This window comes from Hypanus sabinus, chromosome 4 (genome assembly GCF_030144855.1).
Source record: "Hypanus sabinus isolate sHypSab1 chromosome 4, sHypSab1.hap1, whole genome shotgun sequence".
Taxonomy (NCBI): Eukaryota; Metazoa; Chordata; class Chondrichthyes; order Myliobatiformes; family Dasyatidae; genus Hypanus; species Hypanus sabinus.
In genome coordinates this window covers 160,313,968-160,341,703 of record NC_082709.1, presented here as the reverse complement: position 1 = coordinate 160,341,703, position 27,736 = coordinate 160,313,968, and the positions used below count along the sequence as shown (strand labels likewise).

Below are 27,736 nucleotides of genomic sequence, written 5' to 3'. Positions count from 1 at the left end.
GACCTTCCATCCTCAGCTAAAAAACTCATAATTCTAACACACTGCACTACTCGGTTTTAACCATATATAACCATATAACAATCACAGCACGGAAACAGGCCATCTCGGCCCTCCTAGTCCGTGCCGAACCCTTAATCTCACCTAGTCCCACCTACCCGCACTCAGCCCATAACCCTCCACTCCTTTCCTGTCCATATACCTATCCAATTTTACCTTAAATGACACAGCTGAACTGGCCTCTACTACTTCTACAGGAAGCTCATTCCACACAGCTATCACTCTCTGAGTAAAGAAATACCCCCTCGTGTTTCCCTTAAACTTCTGCCCCCTAACTCTCAAATCATGTCCTCTAGTTTGAATCTCCCCTACTCTCAATGGAAACAGCCTGTTCACGTCAACTCTATCTATCCCTCTCAAAATTTTAAATACCTCGATCAAATCCCCCCTCAACCTTCTACGCTCCAATGAATAGAGACCTAACTTGTTCAACCTTTCTCTGTAACTTAAGTGCTGAAACCCAGGTAACATCCTAGTAAATCGTCTCTGCACTCTCTCTAATTTATTGATATCTTTCCTATAATTTGGTGACCAGAACTGCACACAATATTCCAAATTTGGCCTTACCAATGCTTTATACAACTTTAGCATTACATCCCAACTTCTGTACTCAGTGCTTTGATTTGTAAAGGCCAGCGTTCCAAAAGCCCTCTTCACCACCCTATCTACATGAGACTCAACTTTCAGGGAACTATGCACAGTCATTCCTAGATCTCTCTGTTCCTCTATATTCCTCAATGCCCTACCATTTACTCTGTATGTTCTATTTGGATTATTCCTGCCAAAATGTAGAACCTCACACTTCTCAGCATTAAACTCCATGTGCCAACGTTCAGCCCATTCTTCTAACCGGCATAAATCTCCCTGCAAGCTTTGAAAATCCACCTCATTATCCACAACACCTCCTACCTTAGTATCATCGGCATACTTACTAATCCAATTTACCACCCCATCATCCAGATCATTTATGTATATTACAAACAACATTGGGCCCAAAACAGATCCCTGAGGCACCCCGCTAGTCACCGGCCTCCATCCCGATAAACAATTATCCACCACTACTCTCTGGCATCTCCCATCTAGCCACTGTTGAATCCATTTTATTACTCCAGCATTAATACCTAACGACTGAACCTTCTTAACTAACCTTCCATGTGGAACTTTGTCAAAGGCTTACCTCCTCCTCCCCAAGGTGCACAAGCATGACTGTCCTGGTAAGCCTATAGTTTCGGCCTGCTCCTGCCCCACCGAATTCTATCTGCCTACCTGGACTCAGTTTTGACACCGATAGTTCAGTCCCTCCCTACCTACATCCGGGATACATCCCATGCCCTCTACGTCTTCAATAACTTCCAGTTCCCCGGTCCCGACGGCTTCATTTTCACTATGGATGTCCAATCCTTATGCACTTCAATTCTCCATCAAGAAGGCCTCAAAGCCCTCCGCTACTTTCTGGACAATAGACCTCACCAGTTCACCAACACCAGCACACTCCTCCGGTTGGCGGAACTGGTACTCTCACATAATAACTTCTCTTTCGGCTCTTCCCACTTTCTTCAGACCAAGGGTGTAGCTATAGGCACTCGTATGGGCCCCACTATGCCTGCCTCTTCGTGGGTTATGTGGAACAGTCTATGCTCCAAATCTGTAGTGATACTGTTCCCCAACTTTTCCTTTGATACATTGATGACTATATTGGTGCTGCTTCCTGCACCCATGCTGAGCTCGTCAATTTCATTGACTTTGCCTTTAACTTTCACCCAGCCCTCAAATGCACTTGGTCCATCTCAGACACTTCTCTTCCCTTTCTCGGTCTCCATCTCTGGATACAGACTGTCCACTGACATCTTCTATAAACCCACTGACTCCCATAACTACCTCAATTATACCTCTTCCCACCCTGCCAAATGTAAAAATGCTATTCCCTATTCCCAGTTCCTTCGTCTCCGCCGCATCTGCTCCCAGGATGAGGCTTTCTGTTCCAGGTTATCTCAAATGCCCTATTTCTTTAAGAATCGTGGTTTCCCTTCTGCCGTCATCAACAATGCCCTTACCCGCTTCTCCTCCATTTCCCGCACTTCAGCCCTCACCCCATCCTTCCATCACCGCAACAGGGACCGTGTTCCCCTTGTCCTCACTTATCACCCCACCAGCCTCCGGATCCAGCATATTATCCTCCGCAACTTCTGCCACCTTCAACAGGACCCCACCACTAAGCACATCTTTCCCTCTCTATCCATCTCTGCTTTTCGCAGGAATCGTTCCCTCCGCGACTGCCTGGTCCACACGGCCCTCCCCACAGATCTCCCACCTGGCACTTACCCCTGCAAGTGTAAGTGCTACACCTGTCCCTCCCCACAGATCTCCCACCTGGCACTTACCCCTGCAAGTGTAAGTGCTACACCTGTCCCTACACCTCCCATTCAGGGCCCCAAACAGTCCTTCCAGGTGAGGCAACACTTCATTTGTGAGTCTGTGGGGGTAATCTATTGCATCCAGTGCTCCCAGTGTGGCCTCCTCTGCATTGGCGAGACCCGACGCAGATTGGGGAAGCGCTTCGTCGAGCACCTCCGCTCCGTCCGCCACAACAGACAGGATCTCCCGGTTGCCACCCACTTCAACTCTGCTTCACATTCCCATTCAGATACGTCCATACATGGCCTCTTCTACTGCCATGATGAGGCCAAACTCAGGTTGGAGGAGCAACACCTCATATACCGTTTGGGTAGTCTCCAGCCCCTTGGTATGAACATCGAATTCTCCAACTTCTGGTAATTCTCTCCCTCTCCCTTCCACCATCCCACTTTCACTCTGCCTCCTTTTCTAGCTGCCTATCACCTCTCTCATGATTCTGCTTTCTTCTACTACCCATAGTGCTTTCCCCTTTCATTCCTTCTTCACCTCTCCGGCCTATCCCCTCTCCCACCCCTTGATCTTTCCCGATTGGTTTTTCACCTGGCACCTTCCACCCTCCCCCCACCTTCTTTATAGGGCCCCTGTCCCCCTCCTCTTTCAGTCCTGACGAAGGGTCTTGGCCCGAAACGTTGACTGCTCGTTTCAACGGATGCTGCCCGACCAGCTGAGTTCATCCAGTTTGTTTGTACGTCCTGTTCTACTAATCTTTGCTGGAAACTTACAAAACAGAGCAGACTAGTCTCCAACATGACTCAATCCACAACACACGTTTGATTCTTCATTAGCCTAGCAAGTCCATGACTAATGTACAAATAAAAAGCCTCCATGGAATTGTGACTAGCCTCCTTGGATATCAGGAAATAGGACAGTAGACCACTGGACAGAGTAACAGGTGAACACTCGGGTCAGAATGAATCTTCCAAACATACGGGGTTAAGTGGACAGGCTAATTATGTTACAGGCTTTTTGAAGAGGGCAAAGACTCTTTAAATTAGCCTACGCTAATAAAATTCTTAAATATGTTTATGAAATGTCTGGACTCTATGAACAAGGTGAACAGATTTCCAACAATTTAGAGGCACCATGGCAGACATCTCACCCTGCAAAAACTCATTTCAGGGAGGTAGCACCACCACCCCTGACCGTTGCAACCCCATATCCCCACCCCCCCGGTCAACCTCCAAGGGTGTATATATACAGGACATTTGATTATGAAAGAACACAACAATTTATTTGATCACATATTGAAACTATTTACATATATAGACACACACCTTGTTAAGTATTTTGTTGGCAGTCTCAATGCTAATAGCTAAATGCTAATGCAAATAGCTTTTCTATTTCTTTTGCAAACTTTCCTTATACTGTGCTGTGGCTTGCTTGGCAGATTTGAGCATTTTGCTGGAAGTCTCAACCTCATAGCAGTCTGTGTCAATGAATTTGTTAATTCTCTCCCTCTTGCTCGCTCACTCTAAAAAAAAATCGATTTCCGGGATATTGTATATAATTTGTGGGCATCAGGGAGCTGCTATCAATATGTGGGAGACTCCTGGAACTTCCGGGAGAGGTAGGATGTCTGCCATGGGTAATGAGGTAAGTCTGACATCTTCTGTAGATTCTAGTCAGGATAGGAATAGTTTCGACATTCTTTATGGATAAGGTGGCTTATTTAATGTACCTATAGACCATAAGGGGAAGGGAAAGTCACTTCCAAGTATCCTATGGACTCTTAGGACAATAGAAGGAGGCTTCAGAATGCCCAACAGTGCAGGGTGCTTAACATTTCTCATTTGTAATCTTCCCTGAACACTGGTCCCCAACATTCTTTCTTCTAACACAGGCTACACCGGTCATGATCAATTGTTATCTGGCAGTGTAAACAAATTGTATGAAACAACCCCACAGTCTTAAGAAAATTAGCCCGTTAAGGTTTAGCAAATTGCAGTCTCTTTAAAGTAGCAGTAGACAAGTGTTGTGGTGGGTTAGGTGGTCTAGGTTCCTTTTATAGGGCTGCTGGAGTTCAAAATATCAGCCTCTGTGCTCCATAAACACATAAACCGTCCTGGGACAGGCCTATAAAACAAAGCTGCCATCTGTGTCTCCCCGTTACCACATAGCTGATGTTTAGTTTGGCCTAGATTTCCTTGGATCAAAGAACTGGGTTTTAAAATACAAGGACTAAAACCACAGCAAAAAGGTATTAAAACCAACAGATCTTGCATACTGATCTGTCCACAGAGGAAGCTGCATATTATGCTTGTTGAGAAGCAGACAGTGCTGGCTTGCTGCTTTAGCATGGAATTTTTGATGGGAATATTTATTCTGGATCTACTTTGAAGCATTAAGGTAACTATGATTGCACTGATACTTGAATGTCTTACTTTTAGGGGAGCAATATTATTTAACATGACAGCTGGTGAAATTTTCTAGTTGATTCTTAATCCATACTTCATAAATCATACTTGATTTTTATGCCTGCTTTACATTACTGGAAGGACCACTATAGAGCTATATAGAATGACTGCAGCGCAGAAACTGGCTATTTGGTCCATTGTGTCCAACAAACTCATTTCCGACCCCCACCCCCCTGTCTTCTCACCATAGCCGTGCTAATTGCAGACTTTCAGGTATATAGCTAACTCTTTAAAAATGCTGCATTTGAACTGCCTCTATTCCTTCCTCCCGAAGGGCATTTCAGACCTGACTATTTACAAAGCATTCCTCAGATCCTTCATTCAAATTCCCCAGAGTTCTTGAGTCATCTGCTAATGGGAATCATTTTGCTTTATCTTGTCAGTCTTTACCCTTATGATTCCTGATACCTATGTAAGATCCTTTTGCAATCTCATCAGCTCCAAGCATCCCCAGCTTCTCCACTCTATCCACATAACTAAAGTTTTTCATCCCTGGAGTAATTTTGGTAAAATTCTTCCGCATCAAGATCTTCTCATCTAAAGCGTAGCACCTGTAATTGGACACAATACTCCAAGTGCGAGTGTTTTACAAAGGGTCGTCATGACTTCCTTGTTTTGTCTTCCGTATCGGTTTGTAATTCCAAATTCATGCTTGTCACCTTCCAAAGATCCATATGTTTTAAAATTGTTCTTGCCTATTGTAAGGTTTGGAGATGATCTCACTGAGATATTTAAAATGCTTGCTTACTGTGAGTAACATGAACTGTACAGATGCTCTGACAGCCATGTTTGAAATTTTAATTAAAATAATTTAGGACAAATTCTCCGGTTACTGTAGTGCTTGTTGAATTGATCATAAAACCATCAGTCATACTGTTGGAGCAGAGTTGGACAATTCAGCTGGTTGAGTCTGCTCTGCCATTCCATCGTGGCTGATTTATTATCTCTCTCAACCCCATTCTCCTGTCTTCTCCCCATAACCTTTGACACCCTTACCAATGGAGAACCTATTAATCTCTATTTTAAATATACCCAATGACTTTGCCTCCACAGCCATCTATGGCAAAGAATTCCACAGATTTACCACCCTCTGGCTAAAGAGATTCCTCCTTATCTCTATTCTAAAGGGATGCCCCTCTATTCCGAGGCTATAGTACCCTCTGGTACCAGACTCACTCACGCTAGAGTATATCCTCTCCACATCCGATAGATCTTCCAATGAGATCCTCCCTCATTCTTCTAACCTCCAGTGAGTATAGACCCAGAGTGTTCAAATCCTCCTTGTATGTTAAGCTTTTCCTTCCCGTGGTCATTTCTGTGTACCTCCTTTGCACCCTCTCCATTTGCAAGCCCATCCTTTCTTATATAATGGGCCCAAAACTGTTCACAATACTTCAAGTGCAGTTTGACCATGCCATATAAAGCCTCAGCATTCCAAAAGGTTTGTCAAGCAAGATTTCCCCTTAAGGAAACTATGCTGATGTTGGCCTGTTTTATCATGTGCCTCTAAGTACCCTGAAACCTCATCCTTAATAATGGACTCCAACATCTTCCCAACCACTGAAGTCAGGCTAACTGGCCTGTAATTTCATTTCTTTAAGCTCCCTCCCTCCCTCCCCCAGCAATTTAAGTGACATTTGCAATTTTGCAGTCCTCTAGAATCATTCCAGAGTTCCAGTACTAATGCCTCCAGAATCTCTTCTTCCACCTCTTTCAGAACCCTGGGGTGTAGTCCATCTGGTCCAGGTGTCCTGTCTACCTTCAGACCTTTCAAGCTTCCGAAGCACCTTATTAGTAATAGCAACTACACTCCCTGCTACGTCCTGACACACTCAAATTTTTGGCACACTTCTGGAGTCTTCCACAGTGAAGACTGATACGAAGTACTTACTGAATTTGTCTGTCATCTTTGTCCTATTACTCCCTCTTGAGCATCATTTTCCAGTAGCTCGATATTCAGTCTTGCCTCTTTTATTCTTTAAATATCTGAAAAATAAAACATTCAGTATCCTTTTTTATATTACCAGCTAGCTTACTTTCATGTTCCACCTTTTTTCTCCCTATGACTCTTTAGTTGCCTTCTGTTGTTTTTTGAAACCATCCAAATCCTCTAATTTCTCACTAATGTTTGCTATATTATAGGATCTCTCATTTGCTTTTATTCTGTCTTTGACTACCCTTGTCGGACAGGGTAGTCACATCCTCCCTTTAGAATACTACTACTTCTTTGGGATGTGTCTATCCTCTGCCTTCCAAATTGCTTCCAGAAATTCTAGCCGTTGCTGTTCTGCCATCATCCCTGCTAGTGTCTCCTTCCAATCAACTTTAGCCAGCTCTCCTCCACACCCCACCCAAAGAGCTCCACCCTTGCCATTCCCAACATCCAGCAGCCAAACTTACAAACTCGAGGTTGACTAATACAGTTTTATGCAGAAGTCTTGGGCACCCTAGCTATATACAGTATGTATGCCCAAGATATTTGCACAGTACTGTATACCAACTGCCCCATTCTCAGACCTATTAAGCTGCTTCCCATTCCCCTGCCAGATTAATTTAAATCCTCCCCAACAGCTCTAGCACACCTGCCCATAGTATATTGGTCCCCCTCAAGTTCAGGTGTAAACCATCCTCAATGTACAGGTCAAATCTTCCCCAGAAGGGATCCCAATGATCCAGAAATCATGGAACCTTGCCCCCCTGTGCCAATTCCTCAGCCACACATTGATCTGTCTAATCATCATATTCTTACAATCACTGGTGTGAGGCACAGGCAGCAATCCAGAGATTCGTACCCTGGAGATCCTGCTTTTCAGCTTTCTACCTAACTCCCTATATTCTCTCTTCAGGATGTCATCTCTTTTCCTACCTATGCTGGTACCAATATGTATCATGACTTCTGGTTATTCATTCTCCCCCTTTAAAATGCTGTGGACCCAATCCGAGAATCCCTGATCCTGGCACCCATCCGGGTGTCTCTTTCACATCCACAGAATCTCCTCTCTGCTCCTCTAAGTATGGAATCCTCTATCATTACTGCACTCCCTCCCACCCTTCCTCCAGAGCCACAGAGCCAAATTCACCGCCAGTGATCCCGTCACTGGAGCTTCCCCGTATAAGGTCATCCCACTCAACAATATCCAAAGCAGTATGCCTGTTGTTGGGAGGAATGGTCACAGGGGTACTCTACACTGGCTCCCTTCCCTCTTTCCCTCTCCTGCCAGCCACCCAGGTACCTGTCTACTGCAACTTAGGGGTGACTACCTCCCTTTAATTCTGTTATCTATCGCCTCCTCATTCTCCCATACAAGCCACAGCTCAAAGCACCCCGTGCAGATGCAGTTATCGGGGAGACTGGTGGGGGTCTCCCAGAGTTCCCATATCTCACACAAAGAGTCTACCACTAACCCTGGATCCATTCTCCCCACACTAGCATGCACTAACAGTCAAAACTTACTTAGAGCTTTTGGCCCTTCTCACCCAAGCCTCTTGAACCAAAGCCTGTCCACTCATGCAATGGCTGGCTGTTCTCTTCACACCTCACTTCATTTTATTGGCCTTTGCCAAGTGTCTAATGGACCTCTCTGATTGAAGGCTGCCAAGAAGTCCTGAAAGGCCCCGAGCTCTTTTTACCAATTGTCCCCAATTAGAATATATTTCACAGCAGGAAATTAAACTAAGTAATACATGTGGAAATTCAACAATAACTTTATCATACAAGAAACTGTCATAATTAATAAATCAAATAGATGGATGGTCATTCTATATTTGTGGTATATGTAAATTTATTTTAAAAAAATCATTTATTTAATCTCCTTAGTAAAAATTTTCATGAGAGGATCAAATTTTACACGTTGCATTGATGCTGGAGTGTGAATACAAACTGCCATTGGGTACCTGTGATTCTTTTTTTTTCTCTCTCTTTTGAGTTCATACCTTCCCTTGAACTATGTCCATTAGTTTCAAGAATGTTTTCAGAAATGACGGCACACTCTAGTGTAAAAAAATTACATCTCCTGAATTTTCAGGTTTAAATAGTAAGTATAAGTATTGAAGTTATGCCTATTGTTTTGAGCTGTCAGCCAGAGAGTGAAAAATTGACATTACAGAACTTTTCATGTTTGTTTATTTTTCAGATTGGATCTGAATTGCGGGAAATCCTGGAAATCTGATCCTGTTCTTCCTGACACTGCTGGTAGTTAAAAGAGAGTGCTGCTGATTGTAGCCCCTGTCAGGTAAGAAAAGTAGCATTCAAAGTAAGTAGAAAGATTCTCTTTTACTACATGGAGCTTTGGGAATAGTTTTTCATTGGGTCATTTTATTTAAGATGGCAAAATGTTATTCCTTTTGAAACTACCAACCTTGGTCAAATGTTAACTTTTTCTTTCTTTCTAAATCTTTTTATTAATATTAGTAATATGGACAGAATACAGATGATATATTGATAAAGAAATTACCAACATACACATTCCATTACATATGAAAAAAAACATACATAATAGTTACAATATAAATAAGTTTACCAAGACATAAGCCATAAGATATATGTATGGACATAGTAAATCTAAATATTTCATAATGTATAATATAAAAAAAACAGAAAAAAGAAAGAAAAAAAAACAAAAAAAATTTATATAATGCAAAACTAACTAATCTAATCTAATAACTATAACTAATAAGTAATATAAAAGAAAAAAAAACAAACAAAAGAGAAGAAGAAAAAAAAAGTGGGCTGTTTATAATATCTCACAAAAATAAGTATTCATCAATGCCGTCACTTCCGGTCCTCTCAAAATACATAAGCTAAAAGCGGGAAATCAAATGTACTTGGAACAGGGTCATATTACATCATATGAAAATGTTGAATAAATGGTCTCCATAACTTTTCAAATTTAATAGAAGTCTCAAAAGTACCACTTCTAATTTTTTCTAAATTTAAACATAACATAGTTTGAGAGAACCAATTAAATACAGTGGGAGGATCAATTTCTTTCCAATTCAACAATATAGATCTTCTAGCCATCAGAGTTAGAAATGCAATCATTCGACAGGCTGAAGAAGATAAATGCTGTGAATCTAACATTGGTAAACCAAAAATTGCGGTAATAGGAGGTCAAATGTTAACTTTATGTGAGAGTTTGGCTCATATGAGATGTGAAAATGCTGTACCTATCATTCCTGATGTCAATCTATTTTCAAAGTGTCCATCTGGTTTTGACATATATGAGACGAGATGGAGGAAGCCTACTTCTAGGTGGAGAGCTGGCCATTTCAAATTATAACATGGCTGCTTCTATCTAACATTAGCAGCAATTCCACTTTGACCTCACAAAACAAAGGGGAGCTGAGCATTGTGGGCTCAGCTTTTTAAGTTACTGCTTTTCCAGTCATCTACTAGATTTGGCATTGTTTTGTCGTGATATTGGAGAGCTTTGTATTATTTCAAGTGGTGCTCTGTTTAGTTGTTAACTCCACCCAAGATGCTAGAGATCTTTCATGTCCTATCCAAAAGATGGTATCTCTAACAGTTCAGTTCTTTGCTTTGTCAATTGAGATTTCAGGTGAAGTACTGTGCAAATAAGGTGACCTGTTCATGTCACAAAACCTGCAACATGAATTGCCTATTCGGGTACTGATACAACATAGTTACATAGTTAGTGTAGGAACAGACCCTTGGGCCAATGATGTTAGTTTACTCCTATTATGAGGACTAGCTGCCTTAAATTCTTGCAAGTTAACCAAAAAGATTGTTATCAGATTTCATCAGATTTAAACAATTTAGACTACTCCTTATAGGGAGTAATTAATGAGACCCTTTTGTTTTCTAACTCTTGTATTTGTTATTTTACCATCAACTCTTGTTTCAGAAGTATTTCACCATAGCTCTGCTTTTAACTGTGGAAACAATTATTGAAAAGATACAGTATATTCTCTTAACCTTTGTCAGAACAGCGAAGTATTGCCAGCTGTCTGCAGACTCTTGACTACTGTTGGGCAGACTTTACGCTGAGACACGTTGGCTTAGCTGGAATCCCACTCTGATCAGCCAGTTGTGCAGATGACTCCCAGCAGGTAGCAGTTTAAGAATGTGTCCACAATCATAAAAAAAATTAAAAACCCACACCCTAAGACTGTCAATGCCTCTTGGGGTGTGTGTGAATATTTCTGTTTTTATTGCAGCTACCGTGGAACAATGTTGAGAAGAATGATAATACTGTATACTGTGGGACAAAACTAACTAAAAGCAGATAAACTAACGGGGGTATTGACGAGTAGACATAAAGGAGCATCTCCTCACTGGGATTAAAAGTGGGCCAAAAAGAGAGAGAAAATAAAAGCCCTTCTCAATGTCTTGATTAGTGCTCAGGAGGGTTACAAAATAAACATGCTCCCCGCAGAACTTTTCCCTCTGTTTTTATATTTAATATGCTTTCAAATAGTAGAAAATATCTAAAGGTAAAAAGGTACAGTGACACAATGATATCATAGTTTGCAATCCGTTTTCCATTTTTAAAACATAAGGTGACTTTATAAGAACATAATAAATAGGAGCAGGAGTAGGCCATCCGGCCCATCGAGCCTGCCCCACCATTCAATAAGGTCATGGCTGAACTGTCTGTAAACTCAGCTCCATCCACCTGCCTTTTCCCCATAACCCTTAATTCCCTTACTATGTAAAAACCGATGTAACTGTTTCTTAAGTATATTTAGTGAGGAAGCCTCAACTGCTCCCCTGGGCAGAGAATTCCACAGATTCACCACTCTCTGGGAAAAACAGGAAAATTTTCCTACTTCTACCTTATCTATCCCTTTCAAAATTTTGTATATTTCTGTAAGATCCCCTCTCATTCTTCTGAACTCCAGAGAGTATAGTCCCAGGTGACTCAATTTCTCCTCACAGGTTAACCCCTTAATCCTTGGAATCAACCTGGTGAACCTCCTTGGCACTGCCTCGAAAGCCAGTATATCCTTCCTCAAGTATAGAGACCAGAACTGGACATAGTACTCCAGGTGTGGCCTCACCAGTACCCTGTATAGTTGCAGCATGACCTCCCTGCTCTTGAATTCAATCCCCCTAGTAATGAAGGCCAACATTCTGTTTGACTTTTTAATAACCAATTGTATCTGCAAGCCAACTTTTTGCAATTCATGCACAAGCACTCACATGTCCCTCTGCACATCAGCATGCTACAATCTTTCACCATTTAAATAATAATCTGTTGTTCTATTATTCCTTCCAAAGTGGATGATCTTGCATTTACCAACGTTGTATTCCATCTGCCAGACCTTGGCCCACTCATTTAACTTACCTATATCCCTCTGCAGACTCTCCACATCCTCTGTACAATTTGCTTTTCCACTCAGCTTAGAATCATCAGCAAATTTTGCTACGCTACACTCAGTCCCCTCTTCCAAATCATCAACGTAAATGGTAAATAGCTGTGGGCCCAGCACCAACCCCTGTGGCACCCCACTCACCACTGACTGCCAACCAGAGAAACACCCATTTATACCAACTCTCTGCCTTCTATCGGTTAACCAATCCACTATCCATGCCAATACACTTCCTCCTACTCCATGCATCCGTATCTATTTATAAGTCTCTTGTGCAGCACCTTATTGAACGCCTTCTGGAAAAGCAAGTATACGATGTCCATCTGTTCCCCTCCATCCACTGCACTCATTATGTCCTTAAAGAATTCCAGTAAGTTTGTCAAACATGACCTGCCCTTCCTGAATCTCCCGACTTATTTCATTCTGATTCAGAATGGTGTTTGTTTCATGGCTTTGGTTAAATAGCGCAGTCAATTTAATCCGGCTGCTGTCATCGTTGTTTTCACCACTGAATCTATGGCTGACCCACCTGACACCTGTGGTGTTTCCAGCACAAGAACAGCTTAACAAAAGGAACAAACTTTTGTTTTGTAAACAACAGTCAGGGCAAAGATTACAAAACGTGACACTTTCAGCAGTCAACTTGAGATAATTGCTGGGTTTTTTTATTAACACTGTCATGTTCATATGAACAAGAAAAAGTCTCAAGATTGAGGCCAGCTTTCTCTATTTCAAAACCTGTACCATTAATAAGTAGAAGAGAAAAGGTAAGAAGACACAAGTCTTTCTTGATCTATAAAATTAGGAGATTTTGTAGTGCTACAAAACATTCTTTACTGTCTAGAACTCAGGAAATATCTGGAAAATGTAATATTCTTTAAGTAGAGTAGTCCAAAATTTTGTATTTACGGAAACAAACTGGAATCACAGTATAAGGTGTTTCTATCCATAAAGTGATACTCTTAGCAGCTGGAGAACCGGATCCCATGGATTTTCAGAGTAGAAAGTAAACTGAGTGTAAAAACAGCATTTGAAACCAAGTTTAAATACTTAAATGGATTTGGGCATGCTAGAAACGGTTTAATGGATTATTTTTGGGAGAAGGAGCATATTTTGTGGGGAATGAAACGTCCTTTCTCATGTACTCAGTTGCTGGACGAAATACAAAATTATTGCCAGTTTACTTTTCCCCCATTAACACCTTCCTGCAAGTTGTTAATCTGAGACGTACTATAGATTAAAATAGAATTAAAGCCAGAATTTTGTAATAGTAGATTTAAAATAACATCTTATTTCTTATAATCTAAAAGCAACATTTTGTAGATGCTGGAAATATAAAAAGATGCTGTAAGTAGGAAACAAAACCAAAAATGCTTGCTACTATTCTGGATGTCAAACAGTATCTGTGGAGAGAGGGAAAAAAAGCATTAATGTTTCAGGCTTCTGACTAATAAGCAAGTCATCAGTCTGAATGTTAACTGTAATTGAGCTTTAATAGATATACAGTACAAATGACTGGAGTAGGGATAAATATATTCTTATGAAACACATACTATTTATTTCAGTTCAGCAATTATTAGTCTTCCTTTTTGCCAATCTCTTCATTCCATTTGCTCGCACTAGATCTGTATCCTTGCCCATTTAAGTGCCTGTCTAAACATCTTTTAAATGTTAATTTTTGGGGGCATGGTAATGTGGCGGGTAGCATGATGCTGTTACAGCTCAGGGCATTGGAGTCTCTGTACGTCCTCCCGGGTTTTCCCCAGGGTCCTCTATCGTCCAAAGATGTACAGGGTAAGTTAATTGGTCTTTGTAAGTTGTCCTGTGATTAGTTTAGGGTTAAATCTGAGTTGCTTGGGATGGCACAGCTCGTGGGGCAGGAAGGACCTATTCTGCACACTATCTCTAAATAAATAAACAGAACGGTGGCCTCTGACTCCAGTCTCCCCTGAGAGAGAGCCCAGATAATGACAACTGTGTCATTTAGAAAACATTACCCTTCAAAACACCATCCCCATCTTAAAACAATCCCCTTTTGTTTTTGATACCCCTACAATGGCAAAAAGATTCTGACTATTGACCCAACCTCTGCCTCTTATCTCTGTCTGTTCACCTCAACTCTCAACCTGATTTACTCGAGGGGAAATAAACTTGGCCTATCTAATCTCTCCCCATAACTATAGTATTTCAATTTGGACAACATCCCTCTGCACTCTTTCTAGTGCAGGCACAACTTCCCTAATAGTATAGCATTCAAAACTGCAGGCTCACTCAAAACAGTTTTGCAGAGTTGCAGGATAATAACTCCTACATATTTTCTACTGTCTGTCCCAACCCATAAAGGTAAGCGTGCCATATTCCTCCTTTGCCACCCTACCTACCTGTATATTGCTTTCAGCAATCTATGATCTTAAATCCCAAGGCCCTTCTGTTCATAAATATTCTCTGGCACCCTACCATTCACCTACCGACACAAATGACTGACAGATGATGCAATAGCCACAGCTCTACACACCATCCTTACACACCTGGAGAAGAAGGATGCTTATGTGAGAATGCTGTTATTGGACTACAGTTCAGCATTCAACACCATAATTCCCTCCAGGCTCAACCAGAAGCTCAGAGATCTCAGCCTTCACCCTGCCTTGGGCATCTGGATCCTGGACTTCCTGTCAGATTGCTGGCAGGTGGTAAGTGTGGGTTCCCTCACCTCTGCCCCTTTGACCCTCAACACAGGAGCCCCTCAGGGCTGCGACCTAAGCCCCCTCCTTTACTCTCTGTATACCCATGACTGTGTTGCCACTCACATCTCCACTCTGCTAATTAAATCTGCTGACGATACTACACTGATTGGCCTAATCTCAAATAATAATGAGGCAGCCTACAAAGAAGTCATCACCCTGACACAGTGCTGTCAAGCAAACAACCTCTCCCACAATGTCACAAAAACAAAGGAGCTGCTTGTGGACTATAGGAGGAATGGAGACGGGGTAACTCCTATTGATATCAGTGGATCTGGGGTTGAGAGGGTGAACAGCTTTAAGTTCCTTGGCATACACATCACTGAGGATCTCGTGGTCTGTACAGCGCCTCTTTCATCACAGACAGTTGAAGAAGTTTGGTATGGGTCCCCAAATCCCAAGAACTTTCTAGAGGGGCACAGTTGAGAGCATCCTGACTGGCTGCATCACTGCCTGGTATGGGAACTGTACTTTCCCTCAATCGCAGGACTCTGCAGAGAGTGGTGTGGACAGCCCAGCACATCTGTAGTTGTGAAATGCCCTATTCAGGACATTTACAAAGTCAGGTGTGTTAAATAAATAAATAGATAAATAAATAAATTTTAAAAATGGGAAAAGGGCCCAAACCGCAGTATAAAAGCCAGGACCAACAGGCTCTGGGACAGCTTCTTCCACCAGACAATCAGACTGATTAATTCATGCTAATACAATTGTATTCTGATGTTATATTGACTGTCCTGTTGTATATACTATTTATTATAAATTACTATAAATTGCACATTGCACATTTAGACAGAGATGTAACAAAGATTTTTACTCCTCGTGTATATGAATGATGCTAGTAATAAAGTCAATTCAATTTACTGTATATATTTGACTTCCCAAAATATATCACCTTAATAGAGAGCTATGTGGTAGGGAAATTCTAGGCAGTTTTCTAGAGAAGAGAAATTCCAGAGTAGGTTATATGGTTGACACAACTTTGTGGGTCGAAGGGCCTGTACTGTGCTGTAGATTTCTATGTTTAAACTTGCCTGGATTAAATTCCATCTTCTAATGCTCTGTGCAATTTTCCATCTGATCTCTATCTTGTTGCATTAATAATAATGAGGTTAATATTTACTGGAACAAAGGCAAAAATGGTCTCCAAGAATGGTAAAGCTCTAGGGAGTATTGAGGAACATGGAGACCTTGATGTCTAACTCCAAGAATCCTTGAAGGTGGCAGTATGGTGATTGGGAGGCGAAGACAACAAATAGGATGCATACCTTTGTTAGCTGGAGCATAGAATATGAGTGCAGGAAGGACTAAACAACATTATTAAACATTTAGCCACGGCTGGAATATTGCATATAATTCTGGTCTTCAAACTTTAGCAAGGACACGATTGCACTGGGTGTGCACAAGAGACTCACCAAGATGTTGCCTGAGATGGAATGTTTCAGTTATGAGGACTGTTTGGGTGCATTTGATCTCCTTGGAGCAGAGGAGGCTGAGGGAGATGTACAAAGTTATGAGAAGTATATATGAGGTAATTATTTAAAAAATTCTCTGTGGAGAGATGAGCAGGACCAGGGTATAAATTTTGGGTTAAGAGAGTTGAGGGACATCTGAGGAAGAATATTTTCACCTATTGATTGGTTACAATTTGGAATATACTGACAAGCCTCTACACAAAAACCTGACTTATCAAAGTATGGTTGGCTATAGACTAGGAGCTGGTGAATGAGATTAGTATATTTAGGTAACTGATGGTTGATATGGACATGGTGGGCTAAAGGATTTGGTATTGTACAGTGTGGCTCTATTTGAGAGACATTACATTCTTTGAAAAATGAATGCCCCATGAAGTAAAATGAGATGTATTGTTAACAGTTTGTAGCACAATATCGACAACTACATGCTCTTTTTAAAAAGATACAGTTCCTTCATAAATGATGCAGAGAAAATCTTATGTCAAAATAAAATAATGTAAGGTAAGTAGATGTCAGTACTTCTTTCATGAGATACTTCTATATAATCAGTGAGTTTATTCCCCGAGATTTTGTGGAGTGTAGATAAATCTTAGAATTTGAAAGTAGTTCTAGGTTCTCCCATAAAAGAAGAGTCTTTATGTAACCTCCTGACAACATTCCTCAGCATCTTTAAAGCTTTGATCGTGGCCTTCATTCTTTAAATCTTTTAGACAGACAACACACCAGTTTTGATAATAGTCAAAACTGCCTCCAGTGTATATACATCCTTTCTTTAATATGGTAATGAATTCTGTACACCATACTCTAGATGTAACCTTGTGTAACTAAAGCATAACCATCTTATTTTTGAACTTTGCTTTCCTCGATTGATGCATTTGAATAGACTTTTTTTAAAAAAAGGTAGGGCATTTACAGATTTTTGAATATGACAGAACAGTGTTCCCCTTTAGAGGGGAAGAGATAGAAAGAAGGTGGGTGGGGGGGGGGCAGTCCCAACACATGATATGTTTTGTCTAATGCTGCTTCACACAAACCACAAGAGGAGAAGAGAGGTACAAGAACTATTAAAATGTGAAACTGTCTCATATGCTTTGTTTCAGATCATGGCTGTGCCTCTCCTCCCTCTACAGTTTCTGACAATGACTGTCCATTTGTTACTGGCTGGAACTGTTCATGGGGGTGGTTACTATCCAATGAAGCAGGGTCCACAGCAGTTGCCACAAATACAAGTCCCCCACATGGTACAAGTTGGCAAAGAGGGACCTCATATGCAACACATGGGCAAGGAGGTGCCACACTTGCCAGTGTATGGAAAGGATTTACCATATACCTCTCACTATCGGAAAGATGTTCCTCAAATGCATGTGTTTGGAAAGAATGTGATGCCTCAGAAGGAAGCAAAAGGTAAGAATTATATTAAATTGAGGATTAAAGTCAATATTTCGTTTTTGTGTGAAAGACATCAGGATATTCTGGATTCGGTCTGATTTATCTAAAATTCAAAGGTGCTACTGTGAAAGTGGAATTGTCAATTTAACTAGGAAGAGAATGTGTTGGGAGTCCTCAGCAGATTAGATATCATTTGATGAGAGATAAAATGGCCAGCTCTAACAGACAGGAAAAGCTAATTATTTGGATTTATAGAATTCAATATTAAACATAGAAACATAGAAAATAGGTGCAGGAGTAGGCCATTTGGCCCTTCAAGCCTGCACCGCCATTCAGTATGATCATGGCTGATCATCCAACTCAGAACCCTGTACCTGCTTTCTCTCCATACCCCCTGACCCCTTTAACCACAAGGGCCATATCTAACTTTCTCTTAAATATAGCCAATGAACCAGCCTCAACTGTTTCCTGTGGCAGAGAATTCCACAGATTCACCACTCTCTGTGTGAAGAAGTTTTTCGTTCTGGACTCCCCCAACATCGGAAACAATCTTCCTGCAACTAGCCTGTCCAATCCCTTTAGAATTTTATACGTTTCAATAAGATCCCCACTCAATCTTCTAAATTCCAGTGAGTATAAGCCTAGTTGATCCAGTCTTTCTTCATATGAAAGTCCTGCCATCCCAACCTTCTCTGTACTCCCTCTATGGCAAGAATGTCTTTCCTCAGATTAGGGGACCAAAATTGCACACAATATTCTAGTTGCGGTCTCACCAAGGCCTTGTACAACTGCAGTAGAACCTCCCTGCTCCTGTACTCAAATCCTTTTGCTCTGAATGCCAACTTACCATTTGCCTTTTTCACCGCCTGCTGTACCTGCATGCCCACCTTCAATGACTGGTGTATAATGACACCCAGGTCTCATTGCATCTCCCCTTTTCCTAATTGGCCACCATTCAGATAATAATCTGTTTTCCTGTTCTTGCAACCAAAGTGGATAACCTCACATTTATCCACATTAAATTGCATCTGCCATGAATTTGCCCACTCACCTAACCTATCCAAGTCACCCTGCATCATCTTAGCATCCTCCTCACAGCTAACACCGCTGCCCAGCTTCGTGCCATCCGCAAACTTGGAGATGCTGCATTGAATTCCTTCGTCTAAGTCATTAACATATATTGTAAACAACTGGAGTCCCAGCACTGAGCCTTGCAGTACCCCACTAGTCACTGCCTGTCATTCTGAAAAGGTCCCATTTACTCCCACTCTTTGCTTCCTGTCTGCCAACCAATTCTCCATCCACATCAATACCATACCCCCAATACCATGTGCTTTAAGTTTGCACACTAATCTCCTGTGTGGGACTTCGTCAAAAGCCTTTTGAAAATCTAAATATACCACATCCACTGGCTCTCCCCTATCCACTCTACTAGTTACATCTTCAAAAAATTCTATAAGATTCATCAGACATGATTTTCCTATCATAAATCCATGCTGACTTTGTCCGATGATTTCACCTCTTTCCAAATGTGTGGTTATCACATCTTTGATAACCGACTCTAGCATTTTCCCCACCACTGATGTCAGACTAACCGGTCTATAATTCCCCGGTTTCTCTCTCCCTCCTTTTTTAAAAAGTGGGGTTACATTAGCCACCCTCCAATCCTCAGGAACTAATCCAGAATCTAAGGAGTTTTGAAAAATTATCACTAATGCATCCACTATTTCTTGGGCTACTTCCTTAAGCACTCTGGGATGCAGACCATCTGGCCCTGGGGATTTATCTGCATTTAATCCCTTCAATTTACCTAACACCACTTCCCTACTAACATGTATTCCCCTCAGTTCCTCCATCTCACTAGACCCTCGGTCCCTTACTATTTCTGGAAGATTATTTATGTCCTCCTTAGTGAAGACAGAACCAAAGTAGTTATTCAATTGGTCTGCCATGTCTTTGTTCCCTATGATCAATTCACCTGTTTCTGACTGTAAAGGACCTACATTTGTCTTGACCAATCTTTTTCTTTTCACGTATCTATAAAAGCTTTTACAGTCAGTTTTTATGTTCCCTGCCAGCTTTCTCTCATAATCTTTTCTCCCTTTCCTAATTAAGCCCTTTGTCCTCCTCTGCTGGTCTCTGAATTTCTCCCAGTCCTCAGGTGTGCCGCTTTTTTTTGCTAATTTATATGTTTCTTCTTTGGACTTGATACGATCCCTAATTGCCCTTATCTTAGCTAATTCACGTCTCCTACCTTCAAAGTTACCCTTCTTTAAGTTCAGAACCTTTGTTTCTGAGTTAACTATGTCACTCTCCATTTTAATGAAGAATTCCACCATATTATGGTCACTCTTACCCAAGGGGCCTCGCACGACAAGATTGCTAACTAACCCTTCCTCATTGCTCAATAGCCAATCTAGAATGGCCTGCTCTCTAGTTGGTTTCTCGACATGTTGGTTCAGAAAACCATCCCACATACATTCCAAGAAATCCTCTTCCTCAGCACCCTTACCAATTTGGTTCACCCAATCTATATGTAGATTGAAGTCACCCATTATAACTACTGTTCCTTTATTGCATGCATTTCTAATTTCCTGTTTAATGCCATCCCCAACCTCACTACTACTGTTAGGTGGCCTGTACACAACTCCCACCAGTGTTTTCTGCCCCTTAGTATTATACAGCTCTACCCATATCGATTCCACATCCTCCAGGTTAATGTCCTTCCTTTCTATTGCGTTAATCTCCTCTCTAACCAGCAACGCTACCCCACCTCGTTTTCTTTCCTGTCTATCCCTCCTGTATATTGAATATCCCTGGATGTTGAGCTCCCATCCTTGGTCACCCTGGAACCATGTCTCTGTGATCCCAACTATATCATATTCATTAATAACTATCTGCACATTCAATTCATCCTCCTTGTTACGAATGCTCCTCGCATTGACACAAAGCCTTCAGGCTTGTTTTTACAACACTCTTAGCCCTTATACAATTATGTTGAAAAGTGGCCGTTTTTGCTTGTTGCCCTGGATTTGCCTGCCTGCCACTTTTACTTTTCACCTTACTACTTTTTGCTTCTACCCTCATTTTACACCCCTCTGTCTCTCTGCACTTGTTCCCATCCCCCTGCCACATTAGTTTAAAGCCTCCTGAACAGCAGTAGCAAACGCTCCCCCTAGGACATTGGTTCCAGTCCAACACAGGTGCAGACTGTCCTGTTTATACCAGTCCCACCTCCCGCAGAACTGGTTCCATTGCCCCAGAAATTTGAATCCCTCCTCCTTGCACCATTTTTCAAGCCACGTATTCATCTGTAATATCCTCCTATTTCTACTCTGACTATTGAAACCTGCAAAGGAACTGCACTGTTCTTTGACAGAATTAGGTGCGGAACCTTGACCTTGTGTTGGTCTTTGTTGGAGGAGCGTGAAGGTCAGCAGGATTGAGAAATAAAGTGGCAAAGCTCAGACTGCCCTTGGAGATGGAATGAAATTATTCTACAAAGTTATCATCCAACTTGCATTTGAATTCTACTTGGAAGAGGCCACATTTCATTTTAGACCATCTTTCTCCCCACAAGCCACTCATTTGAAAAAAAAACTATTCTAAAATACTTAATTACAGAGCCTACTCTGCCTGGAGGTCAGTGACCAGTGGCGTTCCATGGAAATTTGTTCTGGGACTGCTACTCTGATTTATTTAATATATGTATGACCTTCATGGAGGAAGCAGAGGGGTAGGTTAGTTAAGTGTGCAGATGACACAAAGTTGGTGGTGTAGTGGATAGTGTAGAAGGTTGTCATCGATTAGAAAGAGAGATGTTCTCAGGATGCAGAGTCAGGCTGAGAAGTGGCAGGTGGGGTTCAGTCAGGAAAAGTGAAGTGATAAATTTCGGAGAATTGAACGTGAAGACAGAGTACAAGGTTAATGGTACGATTCTTAGCAGTATGAAGGAACAGAAGGATCTTAGGGTCCAAGTTCAGAATCGGGCTTATAATCACTGGCAGCTGTCCTGAAATTGATTAAATTAGCAGCAGCAGTTCCATGCAATACATAATATAGTAGAAAAAAATAAATAAGTAAATCAATTATGGTATATGTGTGAACAGATTAAAAATCATGCAAAAAACAGAAATGATATATTAAAAAAGTGAAATATATATTATAATATATATTAAAAAAGTGCAAGGGTTCAATGTCCATTTAGGAATCAGATGGCAGAGGGGAAGAAGCTGTGCCTGAATTGCTGAGTGTGTGGCTTCAGGCTTCTGTATCTCCTACCTGATGGTAACAGTGAGAAAAGGGCATGCCCTGGGTGCTGGAGGTCCTAAATAATTAGGCCCTTAATCTAATTCGTAGCTCTCTGAAAGATGCCCTGCAAACTGATAAGGTGGTTCAGATGGCATATGGTGCGTCGGTCTTCATTAGTCAGTCATATTAAGTTTAACCGTCAAGATGTTGCAACTCTATAAAACTGTGGTTAGACCACACAGTGTTACGATCAGTTCTCGCTGCCTCATTAGGAAGGACGTGGAAGATTTAGAGGCTGCAGAAGTCTTTTATCAAGATGTTGCCTTTAATAGATAACCTGACTTATGATGAAATATTGAGAGAGTTGGGGCTTTTTCTCTTTGCAGCAACAGAATGAGAGGCATCTTGACAGAGATGCATAAGATAATGAGAGACATAGATAAGGTGAATAGCCAGAATTCTTTTTCCCACGGCAGCAGTGGCCAATACCAGGTGACATTCATTTAAAATGAGCAAAGACAAGTTTAGGGGAAGTGATAAAGGTAGTGGCTGGAATAGATGCTTGGGGTAGAGGCTGATATCATAAGGACATTTAAAAGACTCTCGGATAGGCACATGGACGTAGAAGCAAATGGAGAGTTACGGGCTGTATAGGATGAAAGGGTTAGATTGATCGTGGGGTAGGGTTATACTCTTTAGTACTATAGCTTTGGCCAAAGAGCCCAAACCGTGCTGTCTTGTTCACTGTTACTCCATTATACTCTTCTCTCTCCTTCTCATGATTTTTTAAATAAATGTACTAAATTTCCACTTTTTTGTCTGTCAACCTGCCTTATTTCTTGTTAAGCTTTGAAATCTTCTCGTTTTCCTGTTACATTAGCTACAAACAAATAATAAACCAGTTTAATAAAAAGCTTAATTTTATCACATACTTTTCCATCTGACTATCTAGACAGCGACAGCAGCTTCACTGTAAAGTGTCTTGGGATATCCAAGGTGCAAGGTTTTTTCCAGTTTTATTTATTCTATTATTAACTTAACATACTGTATATATGTTTTCCTCCTCAGAATCCATTTACACATCAAGACATTTTATTACCAACTCCCCTCGGTTTCTCTTCCCACAAATGTGATATGACCTGCTCAGTATTTCTAGAATTTTATCATTATTTTCGATGGCCAGGTCTGCTGTTTTGGTTCTCATTTGATATCTTTTCACTTCAGTGAATCTTGGCCTTTTACAGTTCAGTGCCCTTGTTTACAATTTATTAATTTGTAATGGATTCTAACTAGTTTAAGGTCATTGGTTTTCATTAATCATGCTGTCAATGTGCCAAAGATTTGACCAATTCAGTCTCTCAGATAGAAACCAAGCAGGCTGCATTTCTTTATGGAAACATACCTGTCTACGATATTGTTCTAAGTTTATCATGAAGATTTATTCAGCACTTTTTCCATATGCATTACCTTTATTCTATTCTGTCCAGAGAAACTTAAATGTTGTGTCTGCATCTCTCTCACTTATTCCAATTCCTGTCATTTGGGAGTATTACGTAATATTAACTCGAGGATTTTAGACATTAAGCCATTACTCTTAGATTAGCTATGGATAAAATTTACCAGATTGGTCCAGAATATTGTAATTACTACTTCTTCAACATAAGCAAACAATTCATTTTGCTGTTAAAAAAGGAAATATTGTAAATGTAAATCGATCACTCCTGGCAGGGTTACATTTTAACAGGTAGTATCTTGCCAGTGGTTCCGATCAGAACTGTTTGTTCAGCAGTTAAAGTAACAAAGTCTTAGAGACATATCTCTGTGCTTTTAAATGTGAAAGTCCACGTCCACTTACAGGTTCTGAAAGCCACATGTTTGCTCCGCTGCTAGAGTACACATGATGTCCAGTACCAAAGGTCGCTGTGGCTGAGATTTCTTAAGATTATGTTGGGGAGATCACATCTCACATTTTGTGCCAGGTCTTCTCAGTGAGTACTTTAAATATTATGGGAGTTGTAGGACAAAAACCTGTCATTAATGAATGGTTTGTGTGTTTTATTTAAGTCATACATTTTAGTGTTAATTTTATTTTAAAAGTTACTAAAATTGAGGCAACTTTAAATGTCTCTAAATATCCATAAGCTTTGCTGACCTTTTAAATATTTCCCTGTTTCCATAGGTGTTCTAGTGAATCTTCCTCGCTAATGCTCGATGCTCAGAATATACCATTTCTCCAGCTGGGACCCAACCCACAATTAGGAAAGATTAATCATAATTTCCTACTTTTACAATCCATGCCACTTTAAAAAGGCATACTGTGTCCTTGCTATTATAAATAACCTTGACGCCTTACGCCCTCCATCACAGTTTCTCACCTTCTTAGTTCCTGCATCTCCAATAAAACATTTTAAAGCATTACACATCTTTCTTACTCCCATAAAATACACTTTGGACTTATTACTTGTGCTTATAACAACTCGTCTGCTAATATTCTTATACCTTTCTATCCCATTTACTATTTTTCCATGATTTGTGTCATCTGCATACATTGAAATTTTGCTCTGTATCTATGACGTCTGATTAACACTTATTGAAGAAATGTGTACAATAATCCCATATAATTCCCTCCAGTCTTCAGTACTTCTGCTTTCTAACTCTTGGCTAATTCTGTATTGGTATTGCCACTTCCTCCTTATTTTCTTTCTAGCTTCAAGACACACACCAGAAACAGCTTGAAGACAGGCAAACAATATTCAAAACAAAAGTGAATAGGCAAAAAAGAAGATCAAGGCTAAATGTTCTGTTCCTATTACAGGCACTTAGAGGAATTTAATTTTGACAGCACTGATCATTTGACCATATTTTCCTGCTGCAACAGCTATGGTCTGATTTATGCTTAACAGAATTTGTGGTGGTGGCATCCGTCGGTCTCATGAGACCATGGATCTGCCCCTGGAGTTTCCAGGGCGCAGGCCTGGACAGGGTTCTATGGGAGACCGGCAGTTGCCCAAGCTGCAGGCCTTCCCCTCTCCACGCCACCGATGTTGTCCAAGGGAAGGGCACTAGGACCCATGCAGCTTGGCACCAGTGATGTCGCAGAGCAATGTGTTGTTAAGTGCCTTGCTCAAGGACACAAACACACTGCCTCAGCTGAGGCTCGAACCAGTGACATTCAGGTTACTAGTCTGATGCCTTGCCCACTAGGCCACGTGCCAACACTAACAGAAATTATGCTTAAGAAATAAAGTAAAGTTTAACAAACATATTGTGTTTGTCTTCAAGAAACAAACAACATACAGGAAATAGCAGAGGTACACACGTCTAGAGTATAAGAGATTGCAAATATAGTGGACGACGGTCGAAGTAACTTTATTATCAAAGTACATATGTCACCATACAACCCCAAGATTAATTTTGTTGCAGGCATTCTCAATAAATCCATAGTAGGATGATAACCATAATAGATTCAATGGAAGACCACACCAACTTGGGCATTCAAATAGTATGCAAAAAACTACAAATTGTGCAAATGCAAAAAGAAATAATAATAACTAAATCAGCAGTAAATATTGAGAACATGAGATGTCTTTGAAAGTGAGTCCATAGGTTGTAGGAACATTTCAATGATGGGGCAAGTGAAGTTGAATGAAGTTATCCCCTCTGGTTTAACAGTCTGATGGTTGAGGGTAATAACTGTTCCTGAACCTAGTGGTGTGAGTCCTGAGGCTCCTGTACCATCTTCCTGATGACAGCAGTGAGAAGAGAGCACGTCCTGAGTGGTGGGAGTCCCTAATGATTGATAAATTATTTAAAAATTTAAAAGGTTAATTGCTCCATTGGTTAATTGAAGTAGTTACTTGGGATGACTCTTAAAGAACAAAAGTTACTTGAGAATATAGCTGGGATTTCCTTAGTTTATTTGGGACACTATGCCACTTAATTCAGACAGGAGACTGTTGCTGAACAGTTTCTAACTAGCATCAGTTATGTATGTTTGTGTTCAAAGAGTAGTGATTTTTGTCACTGATAGTTGGTAAGAAATGTGCCATAAGAAAATTCAGAATAGTTTTGCTCACTGCGGTTTATGCAGAAAGTTTGAAGTTAATAACTCATCTCTTTCTACCTTAGGCCACGAACGTATCAATCACCCCGATGAGTTATTAACTTCAAACTTTCTGCAATAATCACTCAGAGTTGAACTGTGTGTGCGTGTAACGAGAGCTGTATAACTCATCTCCTTCTAGCTTAGGCCACAAACTTATCGATCACCCCTCATATACTATTGTAACTATAGTGAGGAACACTGTTCCCTGTGAACTGTGCAGGTGCACAGTACTGAAATGCTCTTGCATATATCACTGTGGTTGCCGTGCAGCTAGAATTTTCTTTCATACACATGTTAATTTTGAAATAATGCTAATATAATTTTAAATATGGAAGAGAGAATGGTGTACGAATAACAAATAAAAATACTCAGCTACTATTGCACACTATGATGAAGGTACTACTTCAAAAAAATCATAGAAAATACTATGATTTCAATTGTGCCATTTTTGAGAAGCTAAGGCTTTTGAGAAGATTAAGACATTCACTGATATGTTGAACTAAGTGCCTAAAAACAAAGAACTTGAAGAACTGTCAATTCTTGTTGACATCATTGGAACATCTCAAGTTTCTAGTGCTGACTGTGAATGTGAATTCAATCTTCTGAATTCATTCAGAGTAGAAACAGAGGAGAAGTGGAACATTTAGATAATCTGTTGAGGATTACGATGCATCTTTCATCTGGATGTGAGTTTAATCTAGACAGTGTTTTTAGTCCATGGATTTGTAATAAAGATAGATGAGAATAAGATCATGAAATGTGAAAATTTTCTTTGTTGAACTGTATTTCATTTACCTTTCAATAAATAAAATTGAAAGTATATGATTTTAAAATTTTCATTTTAAATATTCATAGTATGCATATTACAAAAAAATTAAAGTGCCGTGCAGTTTTCAGGCCCTATAAAAATCAGAACACTCATTAGTTGGTGCAACCGTAAAAAAAAAACTATTAGAGGGAATGTTGGTGAGGAACTCAGCAAGTCATGCAGCATCTATGGACTGAAGCCCAGTCCTGACGAAGAGTCTTGGCCTGAAGTGGCAACTGTTTATTTCCCTCCGTAGATGCCCACTGACTTGCTGAGATCCTTTCATGTGTTGCTCAAAACTTCCAGCATCTGCAAAGTTTTGTGTTTGTATTATGTATATGCTGAGGTGCAGTATACCAATGCACTGAGAAATAATCTGCCCCTCTACAGCTGATGTCATGTAGCATTTCTGCAGAGTCACAAAAGCTCTCACCATCAATAAGATAATAGAAAATGAAATTAGAACTCAATACAAGAGGCAAAGGCATTTTACTTAAAAGACAATACTGAGGTAGTTAGATAAATTGCTTTTTTCAGAAAAGAGAAAAGCATTCCAATTCTGTCCTGCCACAGACAATAGCAGAAGGTTCAACTAAGAAGGAAAAAATTAAAAATTAAGAAATTGAGATTATCAATGCAATTAATCGGAAACTTATTTACATCAGAGCTCACTACTGTGAAATGCATTACCAGAAAAGGTCTTGGTGGAATAGGATGAAGGCATTGAGCCATTATATGGTGTGCAACAC

At 40.6% G+C, this 27,736-nt stretch overlaps 1 protein-coding gene and 1 long non-coding RNA gene across 6 annotated transcripts in view; one reads left to right on the top strand and one right to left on the bottom strand.

The window, feature by feature from the left end:
- col8a1a (collagen, type VIII, alpha 1a) overlaps positions 1 to 27,736 on the top strand; it is a 131,993-nt gene that overhangs the window by 98,153 nt on the left and 6,104 nt on the right. For 4 of the 5 annotated variants that reach the window (XM_059968577.1, XM_059968575.1, XM_059968576.1 and 1 more), the window contains 2 exons: positions 9,020 to 9,118; positions 17,535 to 17,838. In XM_059968577.1, the coding sequence (XP_059824560.1) occupies positions 17,538 to 17,838 (301 nt within the window). In that variant the 5' untranslated portion in view covers positions 9,020 to 9,118; positions 17,535 to 17,537. Of the gene's footprint in view, positions 1 to 9,019; positions 9,119 to 17,534; positions 17,839 to 23,819; positions 24,063 to 27,736 lie in introns of those variants that run through there. The other variant, XM_059968579.1, reaches the window with a different exon arrangement.
- The window catches only part of LOC132393413 (uncharacterized), a 31,845-nt gene that overhangs the window by 1,770 nt on the left and 2,339 nt on the right, over positions 1 to 27,736 (bottom strand). The window contains exon 2 of the long non-coding RNA XR_009511865.1: positions 6,778 to 6,872. This is a non-coding gene — a long non-coding RNA (uncharacterized LOC132393413). The remainder of the gene's footprint in view (positions 1 to 6,777; positions 6,873 to 27,736) is intronic.